The sequence below is a fragment of the Rhodnius prolixus genome, unplaced genomic scaffold (genome assembly GCF_049639745.1).
Source record: "Rhodnius prolixus isolate KJV_2025 unplaced genomic scaffold, Rpr scaffold_8, whole genome shotgun sequence".
Lineage (NCBI taxonomy): Eukaryota > Metazoa > Arthropoda > Insecta > Hemiptera > Reduviidae > Rhodnius > Rhodnius prolixus.
Genome location: NW_027411593.1, coordinates 38,335,800 through 38,358,153, shown reverse-complemented (window position 1 = coordinate 38,358,153; position 22,354 = coordinate 38,335,800). Strand labels below are relative to the sequence as shown.

The 22,354-nt window shown below is 30.6% G+C and overlaps 2 protein-coding genes across 42 annotated transcripts in view; one reads left to right on the top strand and one right to left on the bottom strand.

Moving 5' to 3' along the window:
* The window catches only part of Efa6 (Exchange factor for Arf 6), a 64,836-nt gene that overhangs the window by 27,679 nt on the left and 14,803 nt on the right, over nucleotides 1–22,354 (top strand). For 17 of the 40 annotated variants that reach the window (XM_074122781.1, XM_074122749.1, XM_074122773.1 and 14 more), the window contains 11 exons: nucleotides 5,413–5,684; nucleotides 6,398–7,051; nucleotides 7,130–7,304; nucleotides 8,087–8,570; nucleotides 10,392–10,526; nucleotides 14,985–15,127; nucleotides 17,242–17,398; nucleotides 17,660–17,751; nucleotides 17,890–17,996; nucleotides 18,442–18,597; nucleotides 20,279–20,396. The gene's annotated coding sequence lies outside the window, so the exon portion shown is untranslated. Of the gene's footprint in view, nucleotides 1–5,412; nucleotides 5,685–6,397; nucleotides 7,052–7,129; nucleotides 7,305–8,086; nucleotides 8,571–10,391; nucleotides 10,527–14,984; nucleotides 15,128–16,807; nucleotides 17,023–17,241; nucleotides 17,399–17,659; nucleotides 17,752–17,889; nucleotides 17,997–18,091; nucleotides 18,253–18,441; nucleotides 18,598–19,279; nucleotides 19,513–20,278; nucleotides 20,397–22,354 lie in introns of all 40 variants that reach the window. The other 23 variants (XM_074122756.1, XM_074122746.1, XM_074122747.1 and 20 more) reach the window with 23 other exon arrangements.
* spz (Spaetzle domain-containing protein) lies at nucleotides 1,515–20,460 on the bottom strand. Of its 2 annotated transcripts, none has more exons than XM_074122785.1 (7): nucleotides 20,320–20,460; nucleotides 10,349–10,512; nucleotides 7,568–7,605; nucleotides 7,359–7,494; nucleotides 7,125–7,251; nucleotides 6,048–6,151; nucleotides 1,515–5,612 (listed from the first exon to the last, which is right to left on the bottom strand). In XM_074122785.1, exons 1-7 carry the CDS (start codon nucleotides 20,356–20,358, stop codon nucleotides 5,360–5,362), a joined length of 861 nt encoding a protein of 286 aa, XP_073978886.1. In that variant the 5' UTR covers nucleotides 20,359–20,460; the 3' UTR covers nucleotides 1,515–5,359. The 2 variants fall into 2 exon arrangements, with proteins under 2 accessions (XP_073978886.1, XP_073978887.1); XM_074122786.1 differs by having other exon boundaries at nucleotides 10,427–10,512.

The window sequence follows — 22,354 nt, the reverse complement described above, 5'->3', positions numbered from 1 at the left end:
TCTCTTCTTGCACAGCTTTGTTTGACGAGGGCAGCATGCCTTTTTGGAAGTCTTCATTTAGTCGCAGTTTACCTAATTAAGCCAAGAATCTGCTGCTTAAGAACCTGTTCCAAATCTAATATTCTTTCAGTCTTTAAAGTTGGTTATACATGGATGATAAAAGGACTTGACGTATTTTTTTTCCACTTCTTTTAGTGTATGCACACAGTACGAAATACAATTAATTAGCTCAGGTGAATCCATGATCTATTTACTTTAGTTAAGGAGCGGGTGTAGGTGTAGTGGTTAGGAAGCGTGGATTTATTTATTAGTGATAGATCCTCCGTTCGAATCTTGCGTTTGGCTACTTTTTTGTTTGTTAGAAAAAAATGTTAGTAAGTATGTGCTTTTCCTTTCTGGTAGTTGACGTTAAGCCCTCTCCACAAATGAGTGTTTACTTAACTTTTACTTTAGTTAACATTCAGCTAAATTAATAAGAAGCTAGAAAATCAGAATTCTTCTTGAAAAAAAGATAATTCCAGACAATTTTTATTGATAAAGCATTTACAAAATTAAAATATAAATAATTAATTTAAACACTTTATTATGAAAGGCTTAAAATTTTATTTTACGTTAACAATATTCTTTTAATAGTACTAATATCCTTCTTTACTTCGTTTTTGCGAAAGGAAACGCTTAACTAGTAACTAAAGCACCCAATAAAAAAAATTTCCTATTCATATAAAAAAATGTGCGTCTTTGTGAAAAAAATAAAAATGTTATTGAGTCATACAAATTTTTTATTGTGCCAATAATAAAATGTGGACTAATACAAAATATTTCTTAAATTTATTTATTAAAATATAGAAAAAACAAAAATATTTTTTCAACATTGATTTTTAATTGACCAATTCATTAAGCATAAAATATAATCATTGAACATTAAATTATTTAATTTGGATATATTCAAGAAGAAACTATAAGGGGATGTGTTTTATGCATTTGTCTTTCAGATGTAGACACATTATTTGTTTTTTAATTTTATAATTAAAGGAATTTATTTTTAATGATATTATTATTTAACCAATTTTTCCTGAGAAATAAAATTTCTTGAATTTAGTTTTTTAACATTTGAATTTTAAGCTTAGTACACACTTCATAACAGAACCGTGGAACACGGAGAAGTCTTAATCAATAATAAAAGTCTAAAGTTGCATGCTCAAATCGTATAATTTCTTAGTCGTTGTGTTTGCCCTATTAATTCCAACCAAACCAATAAAAACGTTGCATTAAAAATATTATAAAAAGTTTTTATGTACAATATGAGCAAATTAATTAGAAGAATATTATCTGTGCAAATTTCATATTTAAATAGTTAATTAGAAGTAAAAAGTTCTTCATGGTTTGATTTTTTGACTTATTGAATGTTATTTCATTAATTATTGATCAGCTTTTGTTAAATTCCGTATGGTGAAGTGTCTTTGTTATATGTGGTACAACTGGCGTATAAAGTACGATCTGGCTAGCGTCTTCCATTTAGGACTTAAAAGAATGCACTATTTTTAATCTCAATTTGTTCTTTTGTTTTTTTTTTTAAAGGACCTTAATATCTCTTTCAGTATTATTTCGTATGCAGGACTATTTTCAGCAGATAACATGTTCTGGGTTCTGAACCCAAACTAGAATATATGTTGCGTTCCGAGATGTGGTCGCTAGGTGTGTACTAGGCTTTAACAAAAAACTACATCTTAATATAGTTTATCATTTATAATGCAAAACTTAAAACATTTACTTTCTTCCTTAGAGAAATAAAGAATGGTTAAGTAATATTGAAACCATAATGTACGCTAAGAATCTGTGTTCTACATTTAGTTCCTTAAAAAATAAAAAATAAAACAGAAAAATGAGGACTAAAATAATTGAAAAAACAAATCGACTGTTTAAAATATTTTTTTTATTTTAATATTTTGTTTGTATATACTAAATTTTAACATTTGTGATTTTAGAAATAATAATTAAATAATAAAAATAAATCTAGTGGAGTAGTTGATAATTACAAAATAATTAATAATATAAAATAATTCATAATTAGTTAATAAAAATAATTAAGAAAAGAAAACAAAAAAATAATTAAATCTCAGAATCTTGAATATATTTATAGGTGCTATGCACTTTTTTTTTTGTAATTTATTTGGTTTATTTCAAGTTTATTTTTTATTTTGTTATAACATTTTTATTTAAAATGCACAAATTGTGTAATAAAGGAAAAAGAAAATTTAAACCTGTACCATTAACATTCCATTGTTGGTATTTGTTCTAACCTAATAAAATATATGATTAGTTTGAAACATTTATTCTTACAGTTTGATTTTAGGAAACTTCATTCTGTTCCATTTTTTATTAAATACCTATTTATTAATATTTATTTTCATAACTGGGATAATAGGTACTCCAATTTCGTGTCCTGAAATTCTAGATTTTTACGTTTGCAGTGAATCTTGTTTCCACGCAGCGCACCCAGAAAAGGCATATAGTGCCAAGATTTTTTTACCACTCATTTTTGCTTATTATCTGTTCTAAAATAGTAGTGATTGGTTGTGTCCGTCTATACTTGATGGAACTCTAACGATACGCACTTCATTTCCTATTTCTGGTCGATACGTATATTTACTGCTTTTTACAGTTTAATATGTAAAAAAAAACAAAAAAAAAAAAACAAGCTATCGAATGCGTTAAAGCAGGTATTTTGTCAGGTCTCTTGACATAGGTTTTGTAGTTACGGGCTATACATTGGTATACTAGTATCCGACAGGAAAGTGTGTGGATTTTAGGGACCTGTAAAAGTTGGTGGAGTTAACGACATGCAAGCAGAATGGTTGATTGCAGCTTCTCGCTATTATATACTATACCAGGAATCATGGTCCGAGATCAATGGACTATCACATCTTTCTTTTTGTTTTGGTGCGTTTTTCAATATAAAAGTAGTTTTCAGAGAGCCTCCATGTAAATAGTTCAACGGGAACCCGGAATCTCTGTGCGGGAATCTAGTGCACTAATGCTTCCTTGAAAGTTATTATCTTTTTATTATTTTATTATTTACTGCACTATCCAGACAACGGAAGTTCCGAAAATATCATTTACATATTAAAAAATATGATTAGAACTTCTTTTCTTAATAATATTTGATCTTGGTTTACATACAGGAAAATCAAGAGTTTGGGACGAGAATAATTGGACAGTTTAGTAAATAAGGCAATAAAATAATTATGAGAAGTTGGTCAGTTTCGCGTACTGGATAAGATATTTGATTGTAACCGTCGTAGGACGCATGTTTATCCTATCTCTTGACTTTTGTCCATCGTCAAAGATAGATTTATCAGTTAGCGTAGAGATTTCGACTTTATTACGTTACAAGTTCGCACTATACTTGCAAAGTAGGTAGTGGTAACGGTACATATGTAAAGTCCCCATCTCTTCTGCACCAAACTGAATTATCCACCTAATCTGATGAAGCTGAGCAGATTTTTTTTTGCGTTTTGCTAATTAGTTAAAGTGATTTTCCTTAAACTTTTTGTACGCACTGCGTATATATCAATATAAGCGTTACATATATTTGGAACATTTTTCTAAAGAACCTTTACATAAGCAAGACACTTAAGGGGAGTGACAATAAGCGTTCTTCTTAATTGCTGTTCCAACACCTGCTTTAAATTTATAAATATGAAATTTCCGAGTTAGAAAATTTTCAGTTTATCGGAAGTGCTCCTCTGCAGATAGCAGAAAATTCGTTAATTTTCTGGAATTTTTCTAGGCAAATATAACTGTCATTCAAGTTTCTCAGCAAATCGTAATTATAATTTATTTTTTACTGGTCTGCAACAGCCTCGCCTGTTGATTGTAAGTATTTCTTTTACATCATACAAGATCTTACTTAAATTGGTATAAGATAAAAGTCATCAAAAATTAAAACTAATAATCACTTTATTAAACAAAATATCCCAGATAATAAAACAGCATACGTTAAGCAAAAGCCAGTATCCATTTTTTGTTTTGTTTAATTGGCGCATGTAATTTTGACATAAAAAAAAAGAAAACTATATTAAATAAACGTATTATACACAATTTACGACTAGCAAAGTAACAAAATCCTCTATATATATATATATTTATATAAAAAAAGATAAATTTATTTGTGCCACTGCAACTGTCGGCTCCTGTTGTTTACAAATAAAAATAATAAACTTTTAAATACGTTTTGTACAAATTTTCAATATTTATAAACTTAATAGTTTATATTCAGTGTAAATAAATGAACAGAAGGAAATTGTTTAAAAAGAAATTCTTAAAATAAGAGGTTCTCTGTAAACATTTTATACAATTATTTTTGTATACCGACATGATTAAGTGGACTTAATTTTTGTTTAACCCATTAGGTACCATTAGGAAATTTTTGAGGTTCAAACTAGAGTATTTTTATTTCTTAGTACAACGTTGTTGGACGGCACGGCAAGTTTCATTCATCAAGTCTAAATGGCTTATTTCAATATTGTCTAAATGTTTTACGTTGTCATTTTCACAAATTTCATATTAACTCCTAGCTGATAAAACATTTGCTTCCTGCATTTTGGTAAGTCGCTAAACTGCTTTTATGTGTTTAGTCAAGTTCATACATTAAGTAGGATAACAGAGGACTAACTAAATTAGACTAGCAGAGCAATTGACATGGCATTTGCCAACACTTATAGTCTATATATATAACTTGTTTCACAAGCGCTATATACTATGTGAAAGAATGCAGGAGGTAATTGCTGTTTATATTTTAAATAATAGCGCTCTAATAATGGTAAACGGGTTGTTCGAGGGAGGCGTTCAGCATTAACAATTTCTTCCCACGTAAATGTGCTTTTGATATATTTGACGGAAATGGCACAATCTCAAAGGATACATAAGAGAGAAACAAAGATGTCAGCAGACATTATGTACCAGCAAGCCATGTTTAACACTTTTTGTGCTAAATGTAATGTCGCACACTCCGTAGTGTGTTCTTTACTTCTTTAACATTTTAATTTGCATTTTTTTTTTGTAAATACATTATTACAAAACATCTACTTTCATTATTGCTGAAACGTTATAACCAAGTCCCAGCTCTCCACACGAACACACTACGTGTAAAAATCAAATAATTTTTATCATCAAACATAAAGAATACTCAATTGGACTAGTTTAATGAGTTTCCTTTAAAAAAAAATCGAAGAAGACTTAATTTGGAGCATAATGGGTTAAATTAAAGCCTTTAAGTTTTGACATTTCCTAATTTTATTTTAATTTAATTTTTGACTTGGAAGAACCTCTCACACAGTATTGATGAAAACTATTTATTTCAATTCGTCTTTGAAATAATTTGTTGTTTTGATGCATTTTCTTTTTTACCAGGAGATCCTGCTCTGGACGTAAGAGTTGTAGGTATGACCACACAGGCGCAACATGAAGGCAATTGAAAGGAATCAGTTACTGTTTTACCGTCTTCGTTCAATGCTAGTAATCGTCGATAGATATGTTTCTGTTGACATTCGGTTCTGTAACCAATAGGGAAACCTTCGGTGAAGGCACAACTCTGAGTTCCGCTTGGTGCTCTGAAAAAATAATGTAGAATAAATTTAATTATCAAATAAATTAATTAAAGATTTGCTAGCAATCTACTGCAGGTAAGAAATATAATTTTATTTCAAAAGACTGGTTTTTCTATAGTATAATTGTTTAATCGGCTATCAAACTTACAATGGAATGACCTATCCCCGAAATTTAGCTTGGCATCTTTATCTTATTATTTAATAATAAGAAATGAAACTTTCCTTCTATTCTTTATTAATGTCGGCAATGATTTTATAACCTCTTTTAAAGCAGCGACGCCAAATCGCCGAAATTTGCAAACTCAACTCAAGCATAAACTGAAATGTTGCAACTAAGAACGCTCGGTAACACTAAAAAAGTGCTTATAGTTTGAGAGAAAAGCAAACACATACTTTTGTTAGAGAATATAATGTAATGTAAGCTACCAATAAACTTACACGCATTTTTCAATCCTAATTCCTTGTCTATATTCTCCTTGATTTACAACAAATAACCATTGATTATCTTTATTCTTAGCTGTTTTTGGATAAACAACTTGCTCCTATAAAACAAAACAAAAAATGCCATTATTAAAAGTGTAATCACCAATATATGTAATTGAATGATAAGACACATGCATGGGGTTAATCGGTCATACGAAAATTGCCTTTGAAAGTATTAAATAAAATTTTAGTTTTGTCTTTATATATGTAGATTTAATTTTCGAAATTGACTATTCTTTGGAAATATATTGCTCAATACAGAATATAGAAGATAAATTTTTAAAAAATAAATGTGAATGTTACAGTCAAAAGGAAGACAAAAGCAGTCGTCCAAATGTCAGTAAGTTACTCGCCAACAACGAAGAATGGGTAATGGTTAGACAACGTCAGAAAGAAACTTATGAAACAAAGACAATCGAAGTTTATGGGAAATGATACATACAAATTGTCAAAAGAACCAAACCAATGAATTTTATTGCAAACACAAATAATTTAAGTAATGTACAATATCCATGAAGAGGGAAGAAGAGAGGTTCAAGTTAGCGAACTGTGGACTCCCGAGTCCGAATCCTGCTGCCAGCCCTCAAGATTTTTCTTTTTGGAGCTTTTTGCAACTCACTGTAATCACCGTTGATGGACAGTGTTGTTTCTGTATCAAGAGAATAAAAGTCCAAAAGCCGGTAGTGCATTGAAAAAAATTCCAAACGCCAATGATAATAAAACGCATTAGAGTAAAAAAAAAATCAATGGAGAACAGGTTAAAAAAACATCAATCAAGATGGTTATTGCAATATCTTTTGTGCACAACTATAACCTTAAATAATCTTAAACAGAATGGCTCCACATCAAAGCTAAACCGTTTAGTTGCCGTCTAACATTATTTGACAAAACGGATTAAAATAAAAAAAGGAAATATTATGTAGTGATCGTTCCCTGTATTTAATTATCAATTCATCGAGGTAAAGCTTTAATATTTTAAATAAGAGAAACTATTATAAATTTAGTTTAAAATATAAATCAAAGATAACTTACTACAGATTGGCAGAGTGGATTTTCATCAAAATCAAGACGTTGGGTAAGAGAGTTGTTCAACAAATCATTACCGAACAGTCCATTAAATTGTTTGCCAGAATTTGCTAAAATATTCTCAAGATATTGGCTGGAAATAAAGAAGTAAAATTAAACTTATTTTGTGATGTTTAATTTTCTAAAGTAAGTTAGAGCTGTTTTTACGAATATACTTCAATTTGTACAGTGAATATTTACCTTGGGTAACTGTCCACTGTTTCACAAAAAGTAGTGCCATTGGCACATGCAGGAGTTACTTTCCCAAATTTGGGTGTAAATTTTTGAGCACCGGTATCATCCGGAAATATTAGAGAATCAGATCCTTCGTTTGTTGCTTAATAAAAAGTAATATTGATTACAACAATAATATTAATAAAGTATTAATGCACTGTCACAAAAATATTTACCTCTACTGCCTTGATTACTCCACATTCCCGCTGGAGCTCTGTAAAGCAGTTATTACTCAATTAATTCAGTATTTATTTATTTTATTTTATTTTTTTATATGTTACAAAATTTAATATATCTATGATTATCTCACTAATCAAAGTTTAAAGGTAAAATTGACTCTGGTTAAGTGGTTCGCAAGATAGTTCACCTTCTAATAATCTTCTTTTCAATGGGTTTTATTAATAATCTCAAATCATAAAATGTGTTCCTAATAGTTTAAAATGAAAGAAATTAGTTATAATGCAGGTAAGCACCACTTGACGATCGCTTGATGAAATATTGTTCATCATTGGAAAACTTGTTATATTTGAACAATGTCGTAAGTTCCTGACAGTGCCCAAAAGTCGTAATTTGTCAGAGATATAGCCAGAACATAAAATGGCACATCTTGGTTGCTGAGAAAACGATATGAGTGTTTCAGATATTTACTACATTTTTTTGACAAATGTAAAATTGATTTTATTATTTTGTTGTAGGGTTTGGAGAATGAAATGAGATAATAAACTTAAAAGTTAAACCTTTCCGCACTTTAGCAACAGACGTTAGTAATACATACTATCTCTTCGTTTTCTTTTGTGTGTGGTTCCGGTTTTTATCACGGAATTGCTTCCTGCTTCTCTTTGTTAAGTCTGAAAATTTGAGCAGCGATTGTATCGCCTGTTGAGAATGGCATTATTCGTACCATGTATGGTTAAAACAAAATTTGATCTTTTTTTTATAGTTTATGAAAAATAATGACTGAAGTTTTTTTTTTTTTGGATGATTCAAATAACAGTCTGTCAATTCAGCTGAAAGAACTGGAACCTATGCGCATTTATCAAAACGTGGCCAAGTGCAGAACTATGGGACGGAGAGTAACCATGGTTCGGATCAGCACAGCTAGAAATCTGAAAAAACCTCAACTAGACTAGATCGTGTTGGTTTCCTAGAAGTGCTAGTAATCACACTTAGCTGAAATGAGTAAGTACTTTCAACAGTTCTCATAAATTTATCTTTGCCTTAGTCAAGAGGTTTCCTCTGGAGTTCGTAGCATGAGTAATTATATGTATTAACATTCACTTATGTCTGTAGTCCTAACTTACTACATCCCAGAAGTTTTGAAAAAAATAAACAATGCTTGCCATTTTTTGAAGAGATTGAAGTTTATCTATCATAATGCGCTTGAACTCTATATTCTTGGTGTGGAAAGCTTCGCTGGTTAGAATTTTCAAATTAAATCGTTTCTGGAGTGATAGCTTTTAGTTACTTCTGACGTTACACTGATGGTTCCAGAATAGATGGGAGGGTCTGCAGCAGGTTCTACATTGAAAAGAGATTTCATTTGGCATTGTCTTTAAGTTATTGAATGGAAAAATATTTTACTGGCAGAGATTTATGATATTCTTTATTGTTTTTCCGATGTGCAGGTACGGAACTCGTCTTCAGAAATGTTTTGTTTCTGCTTGGATAGTCAGACGTGCAGTACGCATTAAACTTTTGTGTCTCCACTGGGCAATAGATTCTGGTATGTTCTAATGAAACTGGGGATTTTTTTTTTATCAATTCTGTTCTGCTAGTTCAATTGGCGAGTAAATTGGTGCTTAGGAAAATTAGTTAGAAAATGGGCTGACCAAATTAGGCGCTCATTTCACTCTAACTATAGTGTTACCACTTCAACGTTTTTCATAACTTAGTCTTGTACGTAACTAATTAAGTACAAGTATCTGAAGTTAAAGTTATAAATGATCTTTTGTCTGCTAATAATAAAAATGGAAATTCTTTTAAATTCTGCAAATTACTCTGTGCACCAGATGGTACATTTTATTTATCGGTAGAAGCGCAAATTACAAAACATTATTCTAATTATTATTAGTTTATTTATTATAGTTAATTATTATTACTAGTAAATATTATTGGCTATTTGAGCGTTCTTCATTTTCTGATTGAAAAATGGAATAAAGTCAAAGGCAACTTGACATGTTCTAACCTGTTTGTTTCTTCATTAAGTTGGAGCTTAGCAATAGGTCACGTTTACATTCGTTGAAATTTTATCATATTGTTACTAATTATTTTTTTTTTAAATCTCCTTTTTCTGAATAGAAATCTTTCTTGATAAAGTGTATACTTTAGATTACACTGGCGATACAATTAAATATCTTAGTTTACGGCTTTGTGAAAGCCCTTGAGAAGAACCAGGGTAGGTTCTTCAAGGACACGTAGTTTTACATTTAAAGTTTAATCTTGACTCAGTTAACGACACACTAACGACTTAACGATGTTTTTCTAAATTACTTTCGACATCTCACTATTTAAGTTTAATAATTTTACCGCCGTCATCGTAGACCTCTATATTTATGTTTTAAATGACATAATGCTTTAGCATACATATTATTAAATTTATATTATTCTTAAGATAGCATCCCTTTTCGAGTAGCATTATAAATTATGAACATTGAAATCGATGCCTTTTCTACATTAACAAGCAGTATCGTTTTTCTAAATTTTTGCAGAAGGAATACATTGTATTAAATGAATCACTATTGATCGTTCATTTGCCACATTCCAGATTATCTAATCATTCATTTACTCATTGATTTTTAAACATAATAATCATGTAAAAATACACTGCACTGAAATTTTAATGAAATATGAAGGTAAATGAGCGATAAGCTGGGAAGCTTAAGCTGAAGATAAAAGCATTAGAAAAGCTAAGCTAATGATTTTGAGAAAGTTAACTATGTTTATGGGCAAGCAGGTACCTAACAAAATGACCAGGACTAATCGGAAGTATATTATTGTTAGGAAACTTGATAGGAGATCTGGCATCTATTTCTGACCTTCTCACAAGGCGTGTCTTCATACTGGAGGCGCTTAGGTCGTTGTCTTCGTCTGCCGCAGTTGGTAGCAAGTTAAACGAGCATGCCTGAACAATAAACAGTAAGTCAAAATATGTTCTGTATGAGATAATTTAAATTTTAATTAAATTAAATTTATATTACTTATTAGATTAAGTTATTAGAATGTATTATTAGTAGTTTTATAATCAGGGCAGAAAGTTTAGGTTGGAATTCTTTTCAATAATCCCGGGATAATCTACTCAATTGGAATTAGAACGACAAAGGCAGGCAGGTTCATGTTGGAAGGCATAAGTTTCCATTAATGGCGTAATGTCACTACAAAATTGACCCTACAATTTCGGGTAAAATCCATCTGTAGGATTTGCTACTTCATTATTTCCTTCGTTGTTATTTTTTTAAAATATTTTTGAGGAACATTTTCTTTTCCAAAAATTTCTTTAAACATGGTTAAACTAATGTTGAGATTGTGGTTACCCGCAGGTGTGCCGGGGTGAAACTATTCTCTCAAGCTTATAAATTTTAATAATTTAGAGATCCTTAACCAAAATCTTTACACCCATTCTTTAGATTTAGGTGAAAAACAATCGTAAGCTTTCAAGTACTGGGCGATTTATTGTTTTCCCTTCTTCAGGATGCGGAACTGTTCTAATATGGTGTGTTTTAGTGCGGATATAGAATCTGCAACTCAAATAATACTTATAAGTATACTACAACTGCCCTGATTTAGGTGAGAGCATATATTTTCTTTTTGCCATAGGTTTATCCATAAATGGCTGTAAAAGATGTTGCGGAGATTACTTCTCTCGGTTTTTTTGAGGTTTTTAGTTTACTATTCTTACTACCCATACGAGAAAATCTGTACCTTTGTTATTTGACATTTTTTGGGAACTAATTTATTTCGAGGACCTGTTCGAACTAAGTTGGCATTGCCTTCGCATATTGATAGAATCAATACAATTTAATTTTTAATCTGATGACCGGTCATATAATTGCAATATTTTTCTTCCTCCCCCTATTATATGAAATAGTTAATAAGCCAGATTGTTTTGACTTTACACAAATGTAATTACAGCGATCGTAGCTCAAGGTTAGTAGCTCGTCACTTGTAATAGTACCATGGAATACAGATACCCAGTTATTAACTTGTTTTATACATATAAATTTAGTCTTTTTGGTGCAGTTTTTGACGATCTACTGAACGCTATACCGAACAACTCTAACTCTATACAACTGTCATACCGAATAGTTTTGATTTATTAACAGAATTTATCAGTAAATTTGTTACTATGTATATTATTAGATAGCTTTTGATATTATATTGATTAAAATCCATGTTTATCTGCTTTTTTTTTTAATGTGATCTTTAATTTCATTTCAGCATTTATTATTATGGCAGCATCATTTTGGTTTTTTTTATTTTGTTTTTATTTCCTTCCTCATACTAATGATAAGAAGATCGTGTCAAACATTTGAAATAGATATTTAACCGCAATACCGGAATTTTTGTTTTAATGTACGAATACGTGTGTTAACAGAATATCTCAAAAGAAGAAAGTAACATTTTATTCAAACTTCTTGGTATCGATTTTACTTTTATTGTCATTTCAGTTGTATAAGTTTTGGCCAGAATTTGTAACCATAAGTCCCAACTTCACTGAAGTGATTTTTTTTTTAGTCTTTCAATACTTTTGTTTGAAATGGTTTTCTTTAAACTTCGTGTTCAAATAATACTAATACAACAGGTTCGAAAATTGATGGCTCGTAAGAATTCAAAACTTTAAGCTCCTCTTCTATTCACTTCAAGAGAGAGAAAAAAACAAAACTCAAGTTTTATTGTTCGGTGGGTTGGTAGATAACACTTCCCAACAATGCAGTGGTCATTTAAGCAGTAAAAGACCAAATATAATCTGTATTTTTATTATCGCTGAGACCTGCCTGTACTAGGGTACAATTTGTTGATTGTAAGAATATGGGCTGAATCCACTTAATTCTTCTTTATTTTTCAGCTCAATTAGTAAAGTTCTATTGATCAATTTTATCTAATTCAGACTCCATTCTAGTGTTTAGTAACCCTTATCTAAGCATGTGATTTATGTGTTTGCCATTAATAAAACTACAAATAAGTTAATAGGACTAGTTTGATTACCCACCAACATTCAGCGCCACACTAGTCTCAATTCTTCAAGTTATATCTAATCGCTTCCCAAAATAATTTAATTATTTCTTTTCCTGAGATTACTCCAGCTTAATAATTCCAACAACACTGATATTGCCCACCCTCGTACAAAATAAAGCTTTTAGGTCGCAGTTGATTTGACTCGCAGTTGTTAAGACTCGCATTGTCTTACTTCAAAAAAAGTATAATTTCACTTGACGGTTTTTGAGGAAACCTTTGTTGGAATCTAAAAGATTGCTATCCTCCTCCAATGTGCCATACCTCTGAAATGTCAACTCAGAAGAAAACATATCGCTTTTGTTTGAAGTTCTTTTCATTATAATTGATTTTTAGGGGAATTTTACATTAGCGAAGCTATATAATAGCCAACAAAGAAAAATTCCTTAATTTTAATTCATTTATCTTATTTTTATTATACATTAAATGAAATTGGAGTAAGAAAACGTCGTGTTAGTACTCTACTTAGATTTTACACTTAAAGTGAATGATTTCCCAGGAATATATTTGATAGAGATAAAAAGTAAATGGTATTTCCATTTCCTAGTTTGATATTGAAAATTAATATCACAATCAACTCTAAAGCAGAACAGAGCTTATTACTATAAACTGATGTTAACTATTAACTTTACATTAATATTATTATTTTATTAACAAAGATGTCACTTGACTTCTGTTCTATTAAAGTGTTTACCTTTCTGTATCTCTTCTCATGTTATTCTAACTTCTACGTATTAACATTTTGCGCGGTTATCTTTCTACGTATAATGAAGTTTCTTTATATTGGAACGGCACGAAGTTTATAGCTTTTTTATTTTCTTCAAATATTGTTATGGGAAAGTAACTTCTTTATGAGGAAGTTCTTTTAAACGATGTGTGCAACTGCTTTGATTCTAACCTTGGATTTTCCATTGGAAGTCCAGCAGATACCACTAAGGTGTTCGGTTTCTTCGCCTTATTATTGAGTAATATGAAATTAAGTTTTTCAGGCGGGCTTTACTCTAAGATGTAATGGACTGGTCGAAGGCGGGTATCAGATGTGATTCATTATAAATTCGTTGTTTCTTCACATTAAATGAAATCCGAGATCAAACCTAGTACCGCAGTCATCTTTCGCAGAAACAGATTTCTTTAATTTTCGAAATTCAGAACGTTTTTGTCTTATTACTTTACTAGCCATCAAAACATTCAAATTATTTGTAGTCCAGCCATAAATAATGTTCCACAAAGGAAAAAGTAAAAACAGCAAGTTAGTACCAAGACCTAATAATTCCGTAGGGGGAAGTGGATCGATCAGTCATTTCTTCAGGGATCTTTGCGTCCCTGCCGGTATCCCAGTCTAACCAGAACCCTCACACAATGTACACATAATTCCTGCAAAGATATTGTCTGCAGCTGTTTTGGTTTAAGTATACACAGGCAAACTTATTTTAGTAGAGTATTGTTCATTTTTTTTTTTTTTTTTTTTTTGTGACTGATCCATTAATTCAAGGGAATGAAAGATTACCAATTTCAGTCTTAATTTTTTTGTGGGTTCTATGTCAAAGCTTTCGACTTAGGGCCTTTAGATTTTAGGTTTTACCCTTAATGGTTCGTATATTCTGTCCAGACGGTTTATTTACACAAATTAAAATTGTTTATAAGGATAAGCCCTGAAGATAAGCTAGTTCCTTGGTTGAAATTAGTAAAAATCTTCCTTCCATTGATTTGAGTAGCTTTGTTGACTTATTACGTTCAAGCACTCACATCACATACACATTCACATTTAGCCCTTTGCAGTGGTCCACAATCTTGTACAAACACCTACACTGACACAAACAGTTGCTGCTGCAGTTGAAAGGATTTGATTTTTTGCCATTTTACTCCCTAAGGTCAATATTTACTTAGTATAGCAAAAGTTTGTGGTTTGGCATTAGTTACATAGGAATGGGAAGGACATGTAAATTGCTGCCTAGTGTCTTTACTTTGTAAATTCTATCCTTATCAATAGGTCCAAAGATTAGTTTTTGTCTTGACCCTTGGGTCACCCTTAGAAATCGAATGACCTCATCATTGGCTTACCACATCGCCTACTGATCTTTATTAACTTTTTTTGTAGATGCAGATTTGGGTATAGTGAATAAAATTTTTGCGATCAATTAGTTTCTGTAATTGCAGAAAGAAAAAAAGTCATGTGAGTTTATCACGCCAATAGTTTCTGCCTTCAAATTTAAGACAGAGGTCAATTGAAGAAAGACTAATGTATTTTAAAGATTTATGTAGGCTGTATTTATTTAGAGAAATATTTTAACAATATTTAAATTCCTGTGATTTTTATTTTTGATTTATTTATTTTATTTTCACATATTTATTTCTGCGATACAGGTGGTGAAAGAACTAGGTTATCTAGTCAGCTGATACTTACTCACCACGCAGGCAAGATTCCAAAAATGGAGATTGGTGAGCAAGCAATGTTGTGCTTGTAGGTGGAAATAATGATTTAATATTTGAAGTTCATGATGATTAAGGTACTTTTTAATTTATGTTAAGGAAATTATTTTTATTTTAAGCACGATTGTTCCGAAATGATTATTTTGTTATTCAATTTAAATTTATACAAATTTTATAATGAACTTCCGTACTTGAAAAATATTTGGATTAATTAATTGACATCGGCTCTTGGTGAATAGATAATTGTCTTTCAGGATGATGACGGGTAGCAGCAACTCTGTTGATGTCCAGGTTTGGGACGAAATAGAATAGGGCTGGCTTTTCATGGATTTGTTTCATATTGTTTATATTGGATCCCTTACTGGGCACCACTTTGCTGGATCGATCTTTTTTTTCGGAAACGGCTCGAACGATTTTCTTAAAAAGTCGGATAGATTACATACATGTCAATCGATAACTTCTATTTGAATCTCTTTTCCCCGGAAAAATTCATTTACAGGAACTTTTAAATGAAGAGAGAAGTTTTCTTTTAAGGTACCTTTTCCGTAAAATGTACGGGGCTTCTATAGTATACATTAATAACAATTAAACTTACTTGTATATCAAATTCTAAATTTGAAAAAAGTTGCTAAACTAAAGTTCCTCACACCTAATAGTAATAATAAATGGATTAATTTTTGGATTTGTATTCTACATTTTCAACACTGTTATGTAGCATTTAAAACTGTAGGGTAGGACAATTGTATAAAAGTCAATCAATGCGTCAAGTTTTTAAAATATTGTCTGCGTTTATTAGAAAAATTACTTGTTTTTCAAGTAATTACCATAAGAGGGAGTATTTGATAATATAAGTTATCGCAAAAGATAACATTAAAATTTAGTACTAATTTGTTTCTAATTTTTGATAATACTGCTACTAGTAGTTCACATTAATACAAGAACTTTCCTAGAATCTTACTGAAGGATCTTTTGTTTACAAAATTAAATAAAATTCAGATGCGTTAAATTAAAATTTTCTGTTTTTACCATATTGCTTAATTAAAAAAAAAAAACTTAGTAAATGGGATGTTCAATTAGGGTATTTTTACTGAAAACTCAAAAATCTGTTTTTTGTAATAAGGCATTTTTGACAAAATATTAAAACCTCCTCAGATAACTTTTAATCAAGTTTGATTTGTTATCAGTGCTCACTAGTGCAATTTTTATTATCAGTAATGTTACATGGGGGAAAACTCACGCTTTTCTCTGGACAAACACGTGAAAGTGACAATTAAAAACAATAAAACTAAGGGGCAAAGTTTACGTGCTGCAAGTCCTCTTTTCTCTTTTAATATTTCCGGTTGGGAGAAAAATATTTTTGAATGGAACGAACATGAATCTATTAAAAAGGTTATTGTACTTAAAGTGACAAATCAAATTGGATAAGATAAGTAACTTGTTAATTGTCTTATAAGGTAATGATTATGTCAGAATGTCTAGTTACTTACTGACATTTAATAGACAGCAATAGTACTTCTGATTCAAAATGTCGTCTACGTTTATCATTAGCATAATAACACATTTTTACTGCATTTATGACTATTTTTACAGCTTTGAAATGAAACTATATTTCATAAACTATTAGAAGCTTTATTTTACTTTAAAAAAAAATCTGATAAGTCCCTCACGATATCCTTTTGCCAGATTTCAAGGTTCTATTGTATACATTTTCTTTAAACCAAGAATTTTAAAAAACATTTAACTTTATTAAAATCCAGATTGGTAAAATGTTCATTTAACTAAAATTGACACTTCAATGAAGTCTACTCAGCATTCCAGAACTCTCCTAAAAGTGTATACATTACAAATTATTCAAAGAAAAGTTGTAAAACTATACGTGAATGTATTAGTTATATATAAACTTTGAAGAAAAAAAAATGATGGAACTATTTTCGACAAGATCTCAGAAAAATGAAATCTATTCATCAAAATGGTACGTTTAGTTGAATCTATTTTCATTTAGAAAAGATCTTAACTAATTTTTGAAATTGATTTGAGAAATTGAAATATTTTTCTGAGTTTAAAAAAACAAAGTGTTTGAGAGATAACAACACTCAAAATCATAAAATCGCAGGTAGCTCGTTAAAATAAAATTTTAAAAAAATATCGTAATTTATAGTACTTAAGTGTGGAATTTTTAAATTTGTTTCAGATTTTTCTCGAAATGACTCCTTCGGTTCTCTTTAAACTTGTTGCACTTCATTGCACATGTTAATCCGCAACTTTTACTAGCTGCATTTTTCCTGGAAAATAGGGACATATCTGAGAGGAAGCGAGGATTAGACTTCCCACTAAAGTGCTGCTTAACTGTAATTATGTTTCTGCCAAGCATATAACTTTTAAGAGTATTCAAAGTGCAAATTTCCTCAAGGTTTTCCAGTTTTTTTGCAAGTATCTCTAAAACCAATTGAGCTGAACTGCTTATAATAAATTCTAATGGAGGATTTATCACCTTTACTTCAAACTTTTTTCGTGAAAATTTCATTTACGAGGCTTTCCGTAGAAAAGGATATTCTTGGAATTTTTCGTTCTTATCACCTGTTTGCCTTTACTACCTATTGTTTTTTTAGGTGTGCTCAAAAAATTGTGAGCTATGAAAACCATCAGAATATCGCCTCTTAAAACTAAGAATTAGAAAAAAAAAAGTGTAAAAGAAAGTCGTGTGAGTTTAATGCCAATATTTTATTTATCAATAAGAATTTTTGTTACTGAAAAAAAGTACAATAATGTTAAACAACGAAATTACAAAATATAAATTACAATATAAATTTTTATGAGTTCTGCCAAGTACTTGTTTTAGGTCATACTATACATAAAAAATGAAATTGTTCGTAAAGTGAGCTGACAGCTTTGAACAATAACTATGATGGATTAAATGTAAAGAAAAGAAGTGCATTATTGAGGCAGGTAGGTTTTTTTACTGCTTTGCTATAAAGGTTAGTTTTGATACACGTATTACCTTTTTATTGTTAGTTTACTACAATTATTTTGCCTTAAATTAGGAGCCCTTAAAGTCGTCGTCTAAACATTAGGGGAGGTTAGACAGTTATGTACAAACAATGGACAGTCTTTATTTAGAAAGGTTAGTGACAATTGATGAAGGATGTACTGTTAGAATTTTACTTGAATACTTTTTAGTTAAGTCAACAGACTGATGACATCGGTAAATATTTGCAGTTTTTCTTCTTAACCATTTTTTTTTTCTTTTTAGCATGAGATATTCTTTCGCGATTCCTGGTGCATTTTTAACGTTTTTGGCCTTCTAAATGCTATATTTTAAAAACCCTCCTCTTATACAAAATTGATTTAATGTAATTATTATCAACTTTATCCCATTTTTATTAATTTATAGGCATTTTTTTTGTGTAAGGTGCAAAGGCCTAGTCAAAATAGTTGTATATTTTAATTGGATAATCCTTTAAGGACGATCTCAGGACAATAAATAGCAAAAAAAAATACTGGTCATCAGAGTTGTGATAGAAAGTGCTCATCATCAGCTATCATACCGGTAGTACAATTTCCATTGAAACTTACAGAAATGTTGTGTTGAGGGACTGTGTTATGCGTATAAGTTTACTTTAGAGGCCTTGGATAAACTTGTTTGCTTTTGAATGCGATGAATCTAAATAATAGGATAAAGTAATAACCTCACATAATATATACGTATATACAGAAAACAGAAATAACTATTCCTCGCGGCCTTATGTGCATTGGGTGAGTTTTGACTGTCTGTAAACCCACTCTTTGCAAAGGCACTATCATATACCGTTTGCCAATCTTTTGTGGATACAGTCAACGTTACTTTGTTCTGTGCCATAATATTCCAGCAATGCAATGGACCGATCGGCATTTTCATAAAAAAAAGAAACTTTCGCCCCTTAAAATCAATATTCCTGAAAAATGTTTAAAATAAAAATTATAGTAATGTAAGAAGTTAAGAGTATTTTGTCCGTGCATCAGCTACATCTTCAGAAAGTTTGGCGCCCCGTTAGATATCACAGCCTAACAACTTACTTGACCGAACAGTAAACAGGTATTGATGTGAGCTTTTTGTCACTCAGTTACAGTCTTCAATATCATGTGTATTGCAAATCGTTATTACTGCTCATTTTTTCTATCTACTACAAGCTATTAAATTTCCAACTAAGAGTTTTATCTATCTTTTAAATATGACATTTGATTTATTGCAGAAAGTAATTATCAGTTTCTCCCAGTTTTTACCGAAAGCACTTCTACTGTGGCTTTTAAAATTGATATTAGACTAGAATTATAATCTCAAAAACTTTTTTTGTCTGGAAAACTTGTTGAAAGGGCAGGATGCTGGAATATAGTGCAAATGTAGCCTTTCCTCTGAAATTGTGAAAGTTGCTCATAGATAAGAACTAATCGTAAGAGTGTCTCGCAGATTTTGTTTTCATATTAAGTGAGTGTTGCAGCACTAAATTGCAGCAGTAAATAAAATAAAACACGTATGTGCTTCCACTGCCTTTTTCTTTTTCTTACTGTTATTCTCAAGGTTCTTCTGTTACATTTTTCACCATCAAATTTTCGAAACATATTTATCGATTAAATTAAGCAGATTTTAAAACTGTTCTCTAATCTGAAATAGCCATTCCGAGAGAAGCCCATTCCCAACTCTTTCCTAGAATTGATAAAATTAAAGTTGGAAGGCTTTAAGTACGCAATGGATATATGAAGTAAGAGGAAATTTTAAGAAAAAAAAAATTAAAATAAATTAGCCCAGAAAAGTGATCTGAGGCATTTTCCTTACAAAGTTACTGTCGTATCCCATTTGATTACCCAAAAACATATGTACACATTAAGACTGAGCTTCCTACGATTTGTGATTTCCGCGCTAATGTTCTCACACACAGGTATTTTTTTTACCAGAGGTGAGAGAAATTTAAAAATTCTTAAATAATTTGAACACTAATTCCATTCGAAAATTTTGCAACCTTTTTGTAAAGTATTTACGCATAATTCTGATCAAAATACCGCGTGATAAAATTCATATTTAGATTATGACTGTTATGTATCCCTTATTAATCTGGTTTATTTATACACATTATAGTTAATCTAAAAAAAAAATAGGACCTGTGTAACTGACTTCACTGTCGGTGTAGTTGCAGAATTTTATCCAGAGTATTTAATCATTTTATGTAATATTTACAGTATTTAATCATTTACAGGTAATAACATCTATAGTGGAAAAGTAAACAAACATACGAACCAGAATAAGTAATCCTAAAATTTCAGGATGATATCCCATAGTTAAGTGTCAGATTTCACAGATTTACACGATCACAGGTACACAATTCAAAACAGTTTTTACTTTTTTTATACTCTTAAATTAAGATTTCCTATGATAGGAAATATTTCTGTGTCTACCAAGATTGATAGCAGATCGTTAACTAAGAAAAAAAGCATACCTTGCTAGCTATATAAGATTGGAATTGAGTTCCCCCACCAGAGTGTATGTTCAGTGTTTGCTTTCACCCCTTCTCCTTAAAAACGGAATAATGTTGCTGGTTTAGTATGTTGTTTATTCAAGTAATTAATTAATTTAATTAGGGTTCTTTGTTAATTCACTTTGTGAATCTGATTCTTATCCGATCTTATTTGTCAAGAAATTTAACGCAAAATAGATCATCGTTTTTACGATATTATTAGTGTTCTCTGAGTTATTAGGTAATTGCATTATTTTTTACATTGTATTAGTATTATTGTCAGCAATTTATCTCTGTCTAGTGGAATTTGTTCTGCCTTTTTTTTTTTTTTTTGATATCAGATATTATTTTCAAATTTCCGTTGTGTTTTTAAAGGAAATGTCCGTTTTGAGTTTCTCTAAGTTAAAAAAAGTTCTAGAAAATTGTCTGTTTTGAATAAGAGAGAGAGAGAGAGAGAGCTGTATTTGTGATTAAAGTAACTGAAATACTAAAGATCGTTGGATGCTCAAAAGGATGTAACAAAAATGTGCGTTCTTTCTTTCATATATTGATTAATTTGGAAGGAGTGATTCAATTCAAGTTGGTTCCTGATGGGTGAGCCATCACATTTAAATCTTTATCTATATCTTGGATAGGATCTTTACTGCCTATAGTATCCTCTTTTAGACTACCGGAATATACGAGTGTATATATATATATATATATATATATATATATATCTTTGTTAATAGGCTAATCCAAGACCACACACTCACGTCAGATTGCCTCAGAAAAGAATTTTTGTTTCCAAAAACCCTTCGTACCAAAAAAAAAAAATTGAATTTTTCGCATAAAGTGGATTATTCTTTGAAGAATTAATTGGTAATTCAATTTTTTAAGTCACATTTTTTTGTTTATTATGTAAAAAACCTACGACTTTTGTTGCACCTAAGAATTATGTTTGAGTTTTTGCCAAAGATCCCGACTGTAACTTAGCGATCCAAATTTTACCATCGCAAGAATCATTTTGCTGAAAGATTTTCATTCTTAGATTTTCTAGAACATGTTTCCAATAACTTCTTATGCTCTTGGTTCTTATGCTGGTCTACAACTTGTAATAATTTTCCTAGAAAAATCGATTTAAAGATTCTGATAAGGTAATTCTCTGATAAGGTATAGGGAAACTAAAAAGAGTTTTTCTTTACCTGCTAGCTTATTAAACCTTAGCATATTAAATAAAGAGAAATTATTAAATTTTCTTTCCGCAAAGAAAGCATAGCATAAACTGCATCGAGCAGATGAAGCTTGAGACTCGACTGTAGGGTTTATGGCCGAGCGTTAGTTCTTGCCGAAATAAAACATGTTTGGATGTGAAGCTAATTGGGATAACGCTGGGCCACTTAAAATGTATTCTTTCTAGTTGTTGGTTGTAAATATTTGAATTCAAGGGAACATAGATGGAATTTTTCAAAGTTACAAATAATTTAGAACCTTTTTGGTCAGAGTATTGTTCAAATCATCTTATTTGCGACAAATGCCATTAGTCCGTGATCCAAACTATTGTCCGGCTCTTAGATTTCCCCAATAAATCCACACGCTTCACATTTCCCTAACACTGCTCTTTTGTGTCTGTTTTTTGTTTTGTTTTTTGTAAGAAAAGTAACTTTCATTTGCAATAAGTTGAGGTGTAACACAGTACTGTACTTTATCTTATCTTGACTTTTCCTATACTTTGCGTAGCTGACAGCTAAAATGAATGGATAGTTTTGTGAGTGAAGACGTGAACGCGTTGCTTAATGTACGGAACTAGAAAGCTTTGCAATTGACAGAGAAGATTGG

What these genes read in the sequence shown, in the direction of transcription:
- spz (XM_074122785.1), bottom strand. Translation starts at nt 20,358, where the DNA reads ATGGGATATCATCCTGAAATTTTAGGATTACTTATTCTG. An exon ending in AGTCCTGGTCATTTTGTTAG is followed by an intron (nt 7,606 to 10,348) that starts GTACCTGCTTGC and finishes ACTGCTTTACAG; the next exon opens with AGCTCCAGCGGGAATGTGGA. An exon ending in ATCCACTCTGCCAATCTGTA is followed by an intron (nt 6,152 to 7,124) that starts GTAAGTTATCTT and finishes TTTGTTTTATAG; the next exon opens with GAGCAAGTTGTTTATCCAAA.